This window comes from Aulostomus chinensis, chromosome 9 (genome assembly GCF_037954235.1).
Source record: "Aulostomus chinensis isolate RoL2024-O1b breed Wild chromosome 9, RoL_Achi_v1.0, whole genome shotgun sequence".
Classification (NCBI taxonomy): domain Eukaryota; kingdom Metazoa; phylum Chordata; class Actinopteri; order Syngnathiformes; family Aulostomidae; genus Aulostomus; species Aulostomus chinensis.
Window position 1 is genome coordinate 17563702 of NC_141328.1, and position 15297 is coordinate 17578998.

General features: G+C 43.7%; 1 protein-coding gene across 3 annotated transcripts in view; it reads left to right on the plus strand.

Moving 5' to 3' along the window:
* Positions 1-15297, plus strand: part of lamb2l (laminin, beta 2-like) — a 46911-nt gene that overhangs the window by 29573 nt on the left and 2041 nt on the right. For all 3 annotated transcript variants that reach the window (XM_086214027.1, XM_086214029.1, XM_086214028.1), the window contains 18 exons: positions 1518-1658; positions 3713-3874; positions 4033-4154; positions 6680-6800; positions 7186-7378; positions 7466-7609; positions 8551-8782; positions 8862-9025; positions 9116-9340; positions 9468-9682; positions 10367-10463; positions 10624-10996; positions 11102-11286; positions 11878-12125; positions 12788-13003; positions 13086-13230; positions 13318-13525; positions 14697-14838. In XM_086214027.1, the coding sequence (XP_086070153.1) occupies positions 1518-1658; positions 3713-3874; positions 4033-4154; positions 6680-6800; positions 7186-7378; positions 7466-7609; positions 8551-8782; positions 8862-9025; positions 9116-9340; positions 9468-9682; positions 10367-10463; positions 10624-10996; positions 11102-11286; positions 11878-12125; positions 12788-13003; positions 13086-13230; positions 13318-13525; positions 14697-14838 (3333 nt within the window). The remainder of the gene's footprint in view (positions 1-1517; positions 1659-3712; positions 3875-4032; positions 4155-6679; positions 6801-7185; positions 7379-7465; positions 7610-8550; positions 8783-8861; positions 9026-9115; positions 9341-9467; positions 9683-10366; positions 10464-10623; positions 10997-11101; positions 11287-11877; positions 12126-12787; positions 13004-13085; positions 13231-13317; positions 13526-14696; positions 14839-15297) is intronic.

Consider the following 15297-nt stretch of genomic DNA (forward strand, 5'->3'; position numbering starts at 1 on the left):
CGGCAGCCTAAAACACGTCGGCCTCCCTGCTCTGTACACGCATAACTGATACTGTAAATGAGCGTATCAACAAAAGTTGAACACACTGCTTTTAATGAATGCAATTGTCTGAATTACAAAACTAACATTACAATTTGAAGCAACTGCACCACGGATGAACATTAACTAGCTTTTTTCTTTTTAGAAAATTGTTAAAATTCTTATTTCATGCATTTAACCAAAACCACATTCAAAAATCACCCTGACTTAGAGACTCTTACCACAGCCGTTAATAATTCCATCCACTGTAGACCAGTGGATGGACTTTAGCCAGCGTAGAATACTGGATCGCTGGTTTGTATGATTGGCAGTTCGCCGAGCTTCCTCATATTTTACCAGCACTTCTGATGATTTCACTCTTTAAACTACGTCACATTGTCACTGGCGAGAGTTACACAGTATCTGGAGGAGGCAGTCAGCGTAGCAGAGCTCCACAGCTGAAGTGACCCATAAACACGCCAGACAGTTGCATAGATACCAACCTGTCACAACTCATTATTGCTCCATGAAACACACACACACACGCGCACGCATGCATACACACGCACACACGCGCACACACACACACACACAGCCACACACAGAAAACATAGTATCACCCTCACGTTCTTTGTTTCTCTCTTTACTCAGCAGAATTTTCAGGACAGCATGACTCTCTCTGTTTCCCGCTGGCTGAGAATAAATGCAGTGAATGTACACGAGGCAACAAGATGCACAACCTGAGATCTGTGTGCTTTTTGTCCATTTGTTTTTTAGGTCGAACCACTAACTGAATAAAGGGAAGTGGCGTGTCTTTTTCTGAATTTTGCTTAAGAAGCAAAAAAAATTGTTTTTCTTCTTTTCTCTTTTTATTACTGAATCTAAAGCAAAAGGGGGAAAAAAGTGAGATAACAAACCGAGTTTGTCTGTCTATTTTTTCTTGCCTTCGGGATATTAAAAGTTGAGTCAAGTGACCCGGAAGTTGACCGAGTTAATGTCGAAATAAAACTCAGGTTGCTGGTCAGGTTTTGTTACCAGAAAAATAAAACAATCCATATTTTTTTATTTAACTTTTGCGAATGGCACAAATACTCTGCAACAAAACAGCCGCATTAAAAGCTAACCGCGCAAACGGACACAGATGATCCGATAACTCATTTGTTGTCATAGAAACGTAACCCTATCATGTGTTGCAGGTGATGATTCGCTCAGTTGTTCTGGTATTTGTAGACCAGGAAACTCACAGTCCTAGACAGTAAGTCACAGATGCATGGACGTACTTGATGACCAACAAGTGAGGTTGCCTGTTTGTTAGTTTTAGAAGGAAATCATCCTGATTGAAGGTCCGGTGGTCAGAGTGTATCATGAGGTGATAAATGCACATCTTGACTGAAAAAGGGAGAGTGATTTTTGGTCAAACATAGAGAATTGAAAATGCTTCACTTTGGGAATGAAAAAGAATCTCCTCTTCTCCTCCTCTTCTTCTCCGCTCCTCTCAGGGTAAAGTTCGGCCTCAGGCAGAGACCGACTGTGTTCAGCAACTGAGCGAGGAGCTGAGGAGACACCGGCGTCACCGTCGCCTCACCAACTCCCAACAACACCGGGCAGCGCTGAGACGTATCCGCCAGCTTCAACAAACAGTAGGACACTAACTGATGAATTTGATTTGCTGTGATTCAGTTTGACATTTTTGCACCTAAGAGCGAGTGTGCTGTCACATTACGGTTATGTGGTGAAGTCACGCTCCTAACAAAACATTCTAAACATTCACACACACATACACACACACACACACATACATAAAAGCTCCAACAGCATGGTCAGATTCACTGACAGCTGATTAAAGGCAACAGTGAGGCTGAGGAGTCAGTGGACTTCAGGATCAGAGGATACGAGGAAGCAAAGCAGCAGTTGTGGCATCTTAGGTGGTTCTGAAATGTTTTTCCCCAAATATTAAGGCGCGTGTCTTAAAGCTTTTTAACCCTTTTCTCAAAACTGTAAACACAAAATCCAGTTTTCGAAATCAGGCTCTTCTAGCAAAACCAGTTGTGCATAGGTTAAAGATTTGTGCTGAAAATGTTGAGAAAAGTGTAGAAGGTTTCGTGAAATTCGCCAGTGATTGTGGAAAAACTTTAATTGAGAAGCACATCACAGTGCCTTCATCTTTCTCTCTATGAGAAGTTTCTGTCCATTTTTCATATTTCTACTTTTATTTATTGATTTCGTCACATCGTAAGTAAAAAGCGTGATGAGTTTTTGCGGCGTAGCAAAAAAGTAGTAGTCATGACACTTCTGCTTGATTTGTGTCCAACTCCTGGTAAATGTGCTCACCTTTACATCACAAATGCATCACTGGTCAAAACGTGTTATAGAGAGCGACAGTTACTGTCCAAAAGTAAAAAAAAAAAGAAACGACAGTGAGATTTAGAAATTGTGTTTTGCAAGGTGAAAATGGTTCAATGCCAAAAGACAGCTGAACTGAATAAATGGGTTCAGACCGCTGATAATTGAGTCCAGAGAAAATCTCCTGATCGCTGCAACAGTAGAGGCTGTGCTCTCAGGGTGTGTCACTGCCTCCTTTGATGACTTCTCTCGGGACAAGAAAGCACTGCAAAGGGTGATAATAGAGTGTATCATGGCGGGGGGGGGGGGGTACTCTTCCCTTCCTGGGTGATATCTACACCAGCCGGTTTAGATCCAAAACAGACCAGATCATTAAAGACTTCATGTTCCATGGTTACCCTGCTGCAGATAAGTCGGCTCCCTCGGAGTGAAAACTCAGAGACTGAGAATGAATTTCATTCTTTAGGCTGCACAGAATACAGATTCATAACAGTCTGCACTCTTATGAGGTGCATTTGGATTTTGCTTGACTCACTTAGGGACTTTTATTATCGTCTTTATTCGAATCTAAACTCAGCACGGTCAGGGTTACTCATTTCCACTGTGGTGAAACAATAAAGCGTCTTCAAGTGCTTGAAAACAGGGAGTTACTGGTTTAAGGGTTTAATCAAGATGATACTTATTAAACTTTGATATGTCTCAATCCACTTAAGAGCAAATTCAGAATCAAAGAGACATCATCAGCCAATTTGACCTTCAAATACACTCCCATTAAAGAGCAATGCGCTCCATGATTGTGTGGAATAAGCAAATGTGACTTGAATGTTACACTGGAATGTTCTTATCCCAACCTAATTTTTTATCATCCATCCATCCATTTTCTACCGCTTATCCTGTTAAGTGGCATGGGGGGGCTGGAGGCTATCCCAGCAGAGGCGGGGTTCACCCTGGACAGGTCACCAGTCCATCACAGGACCAACACATAGAGACAGACAACCATTCACACTCACAGTCACACCTACGGTCAATTTAGAGTATCAATCAGCCTCGTCCCCTCTTGATGTCTTTGGACTGTGGGGGGAAGCTGGAGTACCAGAGAGAACCCACACAGGAACAGGGAGAACATGAAGACTCCACACAGAAAGATCCCGAACTCAGAACTCAGACTCGAACCCAGTACCTTCTTGCTGTCAGGCGACAGTGCTAACCACTGCACCACCGTGCTGCCTCAACATTTATCATGTTACAAAAAAGTTCAGTCACTGAATATTTCATGATTTAAACCATGATGGGATTAAAGAGCAGCTCTAATCTCAGCAGGAACAAATGAATATTTGCCTGTATTTTTCAGCCGGATGTGAGGGTCGTTCATAGAGAGCACACCCCCAGCCACATGGTGACCTGGACAGGACCAGGTTTTGCCCGTGTCAAAGATGGTGCTGGCCTTGTGTTTAAAATCGACAACATCCCCTATGCCATGGAGTATGACATCATGATCCGCTATGAACCAGAGGTGTGTCTTTGTTTTTTTGACTACCGGTAATTGCCTATTCAGTGACAGTCTTGAACAAAGTGTGTGTGTGTGTGTGTGTGTGTGTGTGTGTGTGTGTGTGTGTGTGTGTGTGTGTGTGTGTGTGTGTGTGTGTTGTGTGTGTGTGCGTGTGTTTGTAGTCTACAGAGGACTGGGAGGCCATAGTTAGTATCACATCTGAACAGCTGCCATCTAGTCTCCGATGTGGAAACCTCCTTCCAACTGAACAGCTGTACACAGTGACCCTGCCACATCGCAACAGGTACCAAAACACTCTGTGTGTGTGTGTGTGTGTGTGTGTCTGTGTGTTTGTTAACTTTTTTTTGAGGGGGGGGGGGTGGTACCTACGTATTGGAGAAGACCTTTCTTTTTGTCATGGGAGCCAGGGACCAGTCCTTATGCACACACACACACACACACACACACACACACACACACACACACACACACACACACACACACACACACACACACACATGAATTCAAGTTGTATTAGGGTTAGGGTTAGGCATTAACTGGTTGGGATTAGGGTTTGGGTTAGACTGTCCGTATAAATAGAAGTCCATGGAGTATCCTAAGAAGGATTCCTGCACAAACCCGTGTGTGTCTGTGTGTGAGTGAGAGAGCGACTGGGGCCTCTATGTTTGTTCAAGTCCCTAAAGGATTTGTCGGAATCTTGATATGGTTTGGGTTTTTTTTTTTATAGCTCTTGAAGGATTGCATCATTGCTTTGTTGTCATTTCAACTTGCCCTGGCTTGCACACGCCATGTGAGTCAGATCTATATTTGTATTCGTGTTCCACTGCACCCTGTGGTATTTTTACTATTGATTCACTGATAGGAAGACAAACATACCAGACAGCCTTTGTGAGTATCAGCTGAATAAAAGGTTGGCAGCAGAGTTTTGAGAGCAACACGGTGGATCCTCCATTTCCCATGAGGCAACAGCATCTCATCTGAAATTTAGGGACATTCACCAGATATCTCCATCTTCATGTGTCTGGATGAATTTTTGTTCAGAGGTATTCAAATATTTGAACAGCTAATATTTGTCAGCTAATGACATTCTGAAATCAACTTCAACTGTGTATTATTTTTTATAAATTAAAAAAAGATGAGCATGAAGTGCAATAATCAGAATACACAGCAGTTGTGCATATCAAGAAAGAAATTAAGAGAGGTGCTGGACCAGATAGAACGATAGAACAACTTACTGACAAGAAAAGTCTGCGCGCTGTAGCTCCTTTGATGTGCAGCATCACCTGTGGATCCACCAGTGAACGACACTCAGAGAGAGCCACAGTGTGCAGACGACTTTTTTTTTGTTTTACACAAAATCATACACCACTTAACTGATACAGCCGATTTTTTTGTGTGTGTTTTATTTCCTGAAAATGTGTCATCACATAGCTCAGGATACAGCCATCACCCGAAATTCAGTTAACGAAGATAATAACAAAACAGATAACAGAAGATAACAAAACCATAAAATCCTTCATCTAAATGTTTTTAGATGTGAATAGCATATCACATTCTGTTACAGAGTCAGTACATAACTGCATTCCTCTGCTTTACTGTTTATCTACGAGAAGGGCTGCAGTCAAAATGTGACAGATGTGGGCTAACACACAGGACTAACGTGCAGCCAGTAGCCTCCATTCACACTTGCGTGTTTTTGGTGTGTGCGAGGAGACCGAAGCGTCCAGAGAATCCACATCGACACAGGAAAAACATGCAAACTCCACGCAGAGAAGTCCTTGAACCTGCACCGCCGGGCCACTCAGTTTCTGCTCAGGACCTGCTGCTAATATCAAAAGTGTAGAGAAATAGAGGCAGCATGAAATAAGATTTAGGAAACAAACATGAAGCTCAACATGAAGACTGTTCGCTTTCGACCTGCCGAAAAGTCTTTCAGAGCCTCAGTTCATCTGGAACAAAGAGAACAGTCTCTGCTCGGATCCGGCCGTCTCAGCGGACCGTAGCTCTCCTTCCGTTTGTCTCTGTTGTTGATCCATCAGCCAAAACCAATTATCACAGTGAGCTCAAAACACAGACAGAGGAATGAAAGCCAAACACAGGTAGAGATAAACAGTGGGTGCTCTTTATTCATCGAACATACAAATGAACACCAATGAAATATGACTATTTCATTGTGTAGAGTATTAAAAGGAAATAGATTATTCCCCTTCTTTAGAAACCCTGTGTTTACTTTTGGAAGTTTCTGTTTTTTTCTCTCTAAAACAGTTGATATTTGATACAATATCTTTGGTAATAGATATTAAAGGGAACATGACAAATATCACAAAGTCCTTTCTGATATAAATGCTATTGCAATAATTTAGTTTTTAGTTCATTTTGGTTGTAAGGTATCTAGTTTGCCGCCGCCCCCCATTTCGAATGTGGATGAGTTCTAGCTGTTAAGACGACGGCAGCATTGGAAAATGCTCATTCAGAGTCCGATTTGCTGATCTGTCGTCCTTCACTTTGACCAAAGATTATACTGTAACAAATGGTTGTGTTGCTGATGCTGCTGCTCTCTGTGGTTTGATTTAAATTCTGTGGCAACAACAACCAAACAGATGTGATCAAATGATTCTTTAATGGTAATGTTTGCAATGAGAATTGTTCTCAGGTCCCAAAACCCCAGTTGGGCCACTTTAGAGTCCCCATTTCTGCCAGCTACTCTAAATAATCAAAGTTCACCTCATGGATCCTAGGAATTAGAGATAAATTAAGTGTCTTTGGAATAACAGGTATTTTTTTGTTGCATGTATTGTGTTCCTCCAGATACATCCAGATGCCCAGGCCGTTCTGTTTTGAACCAAGTAATCGTTACGTGGTTTCAATCAGGTTCCAGCGTCATGGGGTTTCACACAGGCATCTCACTGCCTTCATTCTCATTGACTCGGTGAGTCATTGTTCAAGCCCGCCGCCATCATTGTCTTTGAGAGGTCTTTGAAAGTGGCAGCACTATGGCTTTGTTGCTTCATGCTTCATCGGAGGAACTGTCTCAATCAAAAGTGACACCAATGAGGACAAGCGACTGATTTTAGGAGCAGAGAGTCTGGTTGCTCATAGTTTCATGCCATGATGTTTCCCTCTAGTGGTGGGAAAATATAGACTATGATGGATCATCCAAAGTTTGGGATGAGCTTCTAAAAAAAGTCAGCACTCTTAATAACCTTTTAACAAAGTTCAGATGGCTTCATTATCTCTGACTAGTGTTGTCCGAATCCTTTTAATCCTTTCTTTATGAATTCCTTGTTTTATTTTTGTCTTTTTGACCACATCAGTTGGTACTGATCCCCAAATACACCGAGCTTCCTGGTTTCCAAGGTAACGATGCTGAGGCTGAGCAGCGACGAGAGGAGATGATTCGCTACATGTGCTTGGATTCCTTTATGATCACGCCGATGCCGGCTCTGGCTGAGATGTGCTCCAAACTCATCTGCAGTATCTCAGCCGTCATTCATGATGGTGCCCTGCGTAAGTTCAGCCCCCCAAAACCGATCACAGATCTAAACAAGGTGGATCCATGTCAGCTAAAAGTTTTCTCTCTGGTGTTGTATCCAGCTTGCCAGTGCGACCCCCAGGGGTCTCTCACCGGTGAGTGTGATAAGGTGGGTGGTCAGTGCCTCTGTAAACCCAACGTGATGGGTCGACGCTGTGACCAGTGTGCACCAGGAACCTCTGGCTTTGGGGTCAATGGATGCACTGGTGAGTCTGGGTCGGTCAAATGTTCACACTTTACATTGATGATTAATGCTTAGTTAAAAGCTAACATACATTTCTAGTCATCATGTAGTGATGATGTTAACTTGATTGTTAATTCAGGGACACGCTCCACACTTTATAATGAAGTTCACCATTAATAAATGGTGGATTATGCTTAAATAATGGTTATTTAACAACCATATACATACCTATGCATGAATTAACTGCTATTAATGTCCTTCGGAGTAAATTGACACAAGTAAAATCCATTACTAGTAGGTAACTGGATCTGAATATGTTTTCAGTCATGCATATATATTGATTGCCAAGCAGAAATGACACTTTTCATTATCTGTAAAATGATCATCATTATTCATAGTAATGTGGTCCATTGATTGATTATGGACAGCAGAAGTTTCATCAATCCTGTACTGCCTCAGCCATAATAATTAAAAGTACCTGACTCAGCACCATTAATAGTCAATATCTCAGTCATGGCGCCTAACAGCAAAATCCTGCTACATTATGCTCCTGTTGCTACGTTGTGGTTAAGACTCACAGGGCAAATAATTGAAATACAAATTTTTAATTTTTGTTTATATCCTTCTTAGTTTATGTTCACCTGACTTCATAAAGCAGCCTTTGGTTTTTGAAAGGTGTCATGGAAACCAAATTTGAATTTATAATTTGTTCATCAGGTGAATTATATTTAAAGTTCACATTCATCCCCTTTTCAGTAAATATAGGATGTGAAAGTAATTATGTTAATTAACAATGTCACAGTAGCATAGCATCATCATTAGCATTTTTGTTATATCTTCGCCTTATTATACTTGTTGTTACTGCCATCTTTGGTGTGGCAGCTGACTCCTCATCCCAGTTAAAAGCACAAACTAACAGCGTAAATTCAGTGAATAACCCCTGAACTACCGCCTCCCTTCCAGTCTGTGACTGCCATTCAGAGGGTTCAATAAGCAACCAATGTGACCCCGTCACCGGCCAGTGCCATTGCAGACCGGGAGCTACCGGGCGCCAGTGCTCCGACTGCCAACCAGGCCAGTGGGGCTTCCCGAGCTGCACGCCCTGTCAGTGCAACGGCCACGCAGACAGCTGTGACCCCCGAACTGGGGAGTGTAGAGAATGTAGGGACTACACAGCAGGACACCTCTGTGAACGGTAAGACTTCCCCGAACTGGGTCCCTGGTGATCAGGCTGAGACTAAAAATGGCTCGTATCGTGTCTTTGTATGTCTCAGGTGTATGGACGGCTTCTTCGGAAACCCGGTGCTCGGCTCAGGGGAGCACTGTCGGCCCTGCCCCTGTCCCGGTAACCCTGGCTCAGGTCACTTCAACGGCCACTCCTGCCAGGCAGATCTCACCTCCAACCTGATTAAATGTAACTGCAGACAAGGCTACACTGGTGAGCTAAGTAACTGTGTTCATCATCTACTCATGTCTCACATCTTGGAGCTGCTAGTCATCATGCCACATTGTCTTGTTTCTCCACTAGGATCACGGTGTAACCAGTGTGCCCCTGGTTACTATGGTAACCCAGAGCATCCAGGCGGACAGTGCCTCCCGTGCGAGTGCAATGGCAACATCGACACTCAGGACCCTGAGTCGTGTGACCCAAGGACAGGCCAATGCCTCAAATGCCTGTATCACACTGACGGGCCTTCTTGTGCACACTGTCAACACAGTTACTACGGCAACGCTTTGGCCCATGACTGCAGGCGTGAGTGATAGTCATATCTGCTTAATGTCTTTTTGTATTTGGGATCATCTTTCCCGAACTATTAGTTTCTCCTCATTTTTTGTGGTGTGAGGGCTGAAGATGATCTACCATCTCTTTCTGGTCTCAGGTTGCACCTGTGTGACTGCTGGCACCATCCAGTCTGCTTGTAGCGACGGACAGTGTCACTGTGACCGGCAGACTGGAGCCTGCTCCTGCAGGGAGAATGTGTCTGGCCATAACTGTGACCAGTGCGCACCAAACCACTGGAACTACGGTCAGGACCGAGGCTGTGAGCCCTGTGGCTGTAACCCACAACATGCTCTGGGAACCCACTGTAACATGGTGAGGAAGCATGAAACAAAATTTTCAGAGATACTTCACCCCAAAAAACGTGTTTTACCTTTCAAGCGCTCACAAATAGGTGTCCTGAGCTCACATTTTGCATCACTTCGTTGTGACTACAGAATGCAAAAAGAGCCAACTATGTAAGTTGACCTTGAAACTAACAGTGACTGACAGCTGACAACAGCAAAACTGTCCAAAAACATTGATTTTACTATCCCTCAAGTTCCTGACGTGTTAAAATCCACATCTTCTTTATCCTTCTTTAGCCGTGTGCTCATTAATTCACAAACACTTTGATGTACAATAAAAAATCGATAACTCCAGTTTGGCACGTGAGTTGGTTACTGTGAACCAGCACTGAACTGAGCTTACAGCTGGATAAAGCCGACGTAAGACCATATTCTTTTGTTAGCTATCAGTCACCGTTAGCTTCAAGCTCAATATACACGGCTGGCTCTTTCTGAATTCTGAAGTCATAAACAAGTGATGCAGGAGGGAAAAAACTGTAAGGGAATTCAAGACAACAATTTATAAGCACGTCAAAGGCTGAACGTACTTTTTTTTTTTGGTGACACATCACTTTATCAGGCTTCATCCTTTCGTAAGTTCTACATTTATTTGATATCTCTACCAATCCATTTCCGTATCTTTTGCCAAAGTGTCTTTTTCAATCACCAACAGTTCACAGGCCAGTGCCACTGTCGCCCTGGCTTTGGAGGAAAACAGTGCACTGAGTGTGAGCAGTTCCACTGGGGTGACCCTCGGGTGCAGTGTCAAGGTAACTCACCTTAGACACAATTGACAGCCAGTGCTCATGAGCAGGAATTTCTTGACCCTTCCCTTGCAGGTCAAATAATTATTATACTCATCTAAATGTGGCAGCAATCTTTTATACTGGCAATTCTTTCTTAAATCCCTCCCTTTCTCCTTCCTTCCAGAGTGTAACTGCCATCCACTGGGATCAGAGATGGCCCAGTGTGACCGGCTAACGGGGGCATGCGAGTGCAGGGAGGGAGCGGCAGGGAAGCGCTGTGATGAATGTGCTCGTGGCTTCACTGGCGTCTTCCCTACATGTGTTCAGTGTCACCCGTGCTTCCAGCTGTGGGATGATGCAGTATGTCAGATCAAAAGAGACCTGGAACACATTCAGTACACCGCACAGAAGATCCTGGAGAGTGGCGTCACCCCTGGAGTCCCGGACACGCGCATCAAAAACCTGGAGAGGAAACTGAAGCAGGTGCAGGATCTGATCAGTCTGGAGGACAGTGAGAGAATCCATCAGCTGATTGGACAGAGTATTGATGACCTAAGGTGAAGATTCCACTTAGTGGAGGATTTGTCTCCTTCTACTAACTGCTGAGAAAATATGTGAAAGAGGTGTGTGTGTGTGTGTGTGTGTGTGTGTGTGTTTTTCAGGGCTGAGATTGCTTTGACTGATGGGCGTCTGATGGGTGTCACACGAGAGCTAAATACAACAGCGGCAGAAGAAGGAGCACTGAAACGCACGCTGAGTGACCTGGAGAGAGAGCTGAGGGACATTAACGCCACTGTTGCTTTCAAACGGCAGCAGATGGATGACTACTTCACGTCAGGATTCGCAGGTAAAAACGTCAGTCAAATGAATGTAAAAATAAGACGCACACAAAAATGATCAGTGGAAAGAAATAAAGAGCCGCTCACCAGCTCCCGTTGAAGGGTTTTATTGTAACGTTTCGAGCAAAGGTACTCCTCAGACATGTGCAAGTTAGTTGCTGAGTTGCCATCTTTAAATAGCGTGTAGATATAAATGTAACTCATATAAACAACTGAAGCCCTTCAACCCTGAAAGAGGTACCAGAGTGGAACCACAATATGACAACATGCCCTTACATGTACACTCTCACAACTCATATGTTGCCTCGTGCATATTTTACATGTATGTAACATTGTCCTTATCTATAGAGTTATATTTTATGCGGGTATTTGTTAAATTAACTCAACTTGTCTTCTCAAATGATATTTAATTATTAACTGAATTTATTAACTGAAAATTCAATGACTTTTTAAAGTTGTAACAAAGTTATTTTTTTTCTTGACAGTGAATTGCTTAACTCCCTCTTTACTTCATCTTCACACTCCTCTCTAGTTCATGTCATTCCCGCTAAAACATGTCGTGGAAAGGTGACAAATAATCTCTTCATGTTCCCTCACAGATCAGTATGAGAAAGTGAAGAAGTACTATAAGGAGTCGGTAGAGGCTGAGAGGAAATGCAACGCCTCAGTGTCCGGTCCTGTCAGCCCTGTACAGCAGTCTAAAAACATTCGCTCGCGTACCGAAGACCTGCTGGAGGCCAGTAAAGACAAGTTCCTTCGTGACATGGCAGCTCAGAACAAATCGCTGGAAGAGCTGCAGCAGAAAGCTCATGACCTGGACAAAGCAGTCCATCATCTCAGTCACAAGGTACCAGAGGTTGAAGTTTGCTTTCCTCTGACTGAATCAAGGTAAAAGCAGTTCAAACAACTATCCAGCTGCCTTCAGGTGATGCAGAGATTATATCGACTAAAGTATCAGTAAGCAATGGGTCAGAAATACTCCAGAAAATAAATTTGAATGAGAAATTCAAACTGCTATATGTTTGCTTCAACGTCGCAGATGCGGTTCACAGAGTTCTGTTCTACGTGTCGAGAAATACCAACGAATCAAGTGTAACCTGGGAGTGCAGCCAGGCTATGCCCAGCTCTTATCTGACACTCGTACATGTCAATTATAGCGCAATCAATAAGAGAGTCAGCTGATTCTCCATGGCAACAGCAGTCTGACTCAAGCATCGTGGGGGCTATTTAAGCAGTTCCTCTTTCAGTTCAGGCATTTATGTGCATTTACCACATGTATTATGGTTCTACATTTTAATTTTTGGGTCATTATAACTTTATTTATGGCAGAATAGCATGAATTTATACTGTCGAGCAGAAAAATATGTAATTTAAATTCCTTAAAGCTGTACATGGATACATGCAATTTCCTCTACACCCACTAGGGGTGCTGCCTGCCAGTAAAATACATCTATGGAGTATGTGTGTAGTGATTCATGAATAATAATAATACCACGCTTTCCCCTGCAGGTGTGTGGTGGTCATAGCAATGCCAGTGCCAATGGCAGCTGCTCAGACAGTCTATGCGGTGGTGCTGGTTGCCGGGACGATGAGGGCAAGCGTGCGTGTGGTGGACAAGGATGTAACGGGACTGTGAGCTCTTCTTTAGAAGCCCTGAATCACGCCAGGAATGCCACCAACAGTCTGAACGCTGCCATCGATGAGCTGCAGGGTGTGGCCAGAAAGGTTTCTGGAAGTTTTTGTGATTTATACTGTTGTGTCTTTTATTGTGACTGGAGACAAGAATTTCTTGTTTTCTTGTGTCCAGCTCCAGGATGTAGCTTCTCTGACACAGGATGTGAAGAACCAGGCCATGAACACGCTGGAGAAAGCTCAGAGGAAGAAAGACCACTTTGAAAACTCCAACAAGAAACTCAAAGAGTTCATCAAGAAGATCAGAGATTTCCTCACAGGTATGACAATGATAGTTAGCGAAATAAACACTCTTCATGCTTTCACTGTTAGTTCTCTGTTGACTTTGCTTTCCCTGTGCTGTCCAGAGGAGGGAGCAGACCCAGACAGCATAGAGAAGGTGGCTCTGCAGGTCTTGTCAATCCAGCTGCCGTTCAACAAGACCACTGTGGACAAAATGATCATGCAGATAAAGGACAGCATGTCCAACCTCACCAACGTCGAGGGCATCATCAACCAAACCTCGCAGCACATCACCAACGCCAAGGAGCTGCTGGAGAAGGCTAAAGATGCCAAGTAAGTGCATCTCTCCATCATCTCCCATGATGCATCTGAGAGGAGGAGCTTTTGTTATAGATTAAAATGCAAGTTGAAGGTTAAATACAAACTGTGTAGACATTAAGACAATGTTGCTCACATAGTAATGAGAGTAACGCCCTAATTTGTAGAATCCTTTATGTTCATGTGTATTGTTCACGTTGTGTGCTGCACACCACTGCTTCTATATGGAACATGCTGCTTCAACGTGAGGCGCCTGTATCATGAAGCAAGTAAACACATCCTGGACGTCTTGCTTGAAGCAAAAACAAAAACAGCATGAAAACATCACTCCCCATTGTGAATGACTGCCCTTCCACTGTTACCAGTGGGTATGATGGCGTGTCATCATACCATATTCTTATGTGGATCTTCTCCAAATATTTGGAGAGGGATCAGACACATACCCAGGATTTTTAACACTGCGGTAAGTTTGTTTTCGTGTTAAAATATTACATTGGTTTCCTAGGGAACATGCTAACTTCCTGGCAAATACTCTTTATCACTAAATTAACCACCCGCCACCCCAACCTTGAAGATAGTGACCCTTCTCTCCTCAGAGGTGTGTGAGGGAGCTGAGACCCACAGAGACCTGTTGACTGCTTGTTAGCTTAGTGGCTTGCAAAATGAATGCATTTCCCCAAACGTTTGATCGGACATGAATTAATTAAAATGTTATTACCACAGGGCTGCACGGTGGTGCAGCGGTCAGCACTGTGGCCTCACAGCAAGAAGGTTCCGGGTTCGAGTCCCGGCTCGGGCGCGGGATCTTTCTGTGTGGAGTCTGCATGTTCTCCCCGTGCCTGCATGGGTTCTCTCTGGGTACTCCAGCTTCCTCCCACAGTCCAAAGACATCAAGAGGGGACGAGGCTGATTGATACTCTAAATTGACCGTAGGTGTGACTGTGAGTGTGAATGGTTGTTCGTCTCTGTATGTTGGCCCTGTGATGGACTGGTGACCTGTCCAGGGTGAACCCCGCCTCTCGCCCGTGGATGCTGGGATAGGCTCCAGCCCCCCCGCGACCCTTACTTGTAAGGAATAAGTGGAAGACGACGATGGACGATGGTTATGACCACATTCATAACAGTTTAGTCATTACTGAGGACCTTTATAGTAACATGTCCTGTCTAACCTTTGTTGCTACTGCAGGAGCCGAGCAGAGGATGTGAAGGATGCAGCCATTAACACAGAGCGGTCATTGAATATGTCCGAGAAGGCTGTAGAGATAGCAAGAACCGCCCTGAAGGAGGCCTTGGACAACCTGAACAGTACAAGGAACGCTACTAGTGAGGTATAGACGTGTGAGCGTGCTTCGTTTCTCCATTCCTGACTGTTCCTATTTACCGATCTTCTCCTTTCCTCTAAGGAAAACCATGCATGAAAATAAACAAAACTGAAGTCCACAGAAGTCCAGCCAAACTTCCTCAACTGGCTTTGTAGGCCAGTTGTACTGAGGGTGGCGCTAAAGAAATACACTGAATTGTCTTCATGTAAACTGTTGCATTCAATGGAAAATAGAGCATCTGTACACATTAATCTGTCTGTTATGGAGCCATCAGTCATTATTAAAATGCACTACACTGATACATACAACATACCAGTCAAACTACAATACCCACAATCCTTAACGTCCTCCCCATTTCTTCACAGCAGTTCCCAGTACCCATTTGCTTGATTATGCTAACCTCTCTCCTGGGTAACAGGGAATGACTGTACTTTAAATCCTTGCTAATTTTAAGTCCAATATTGG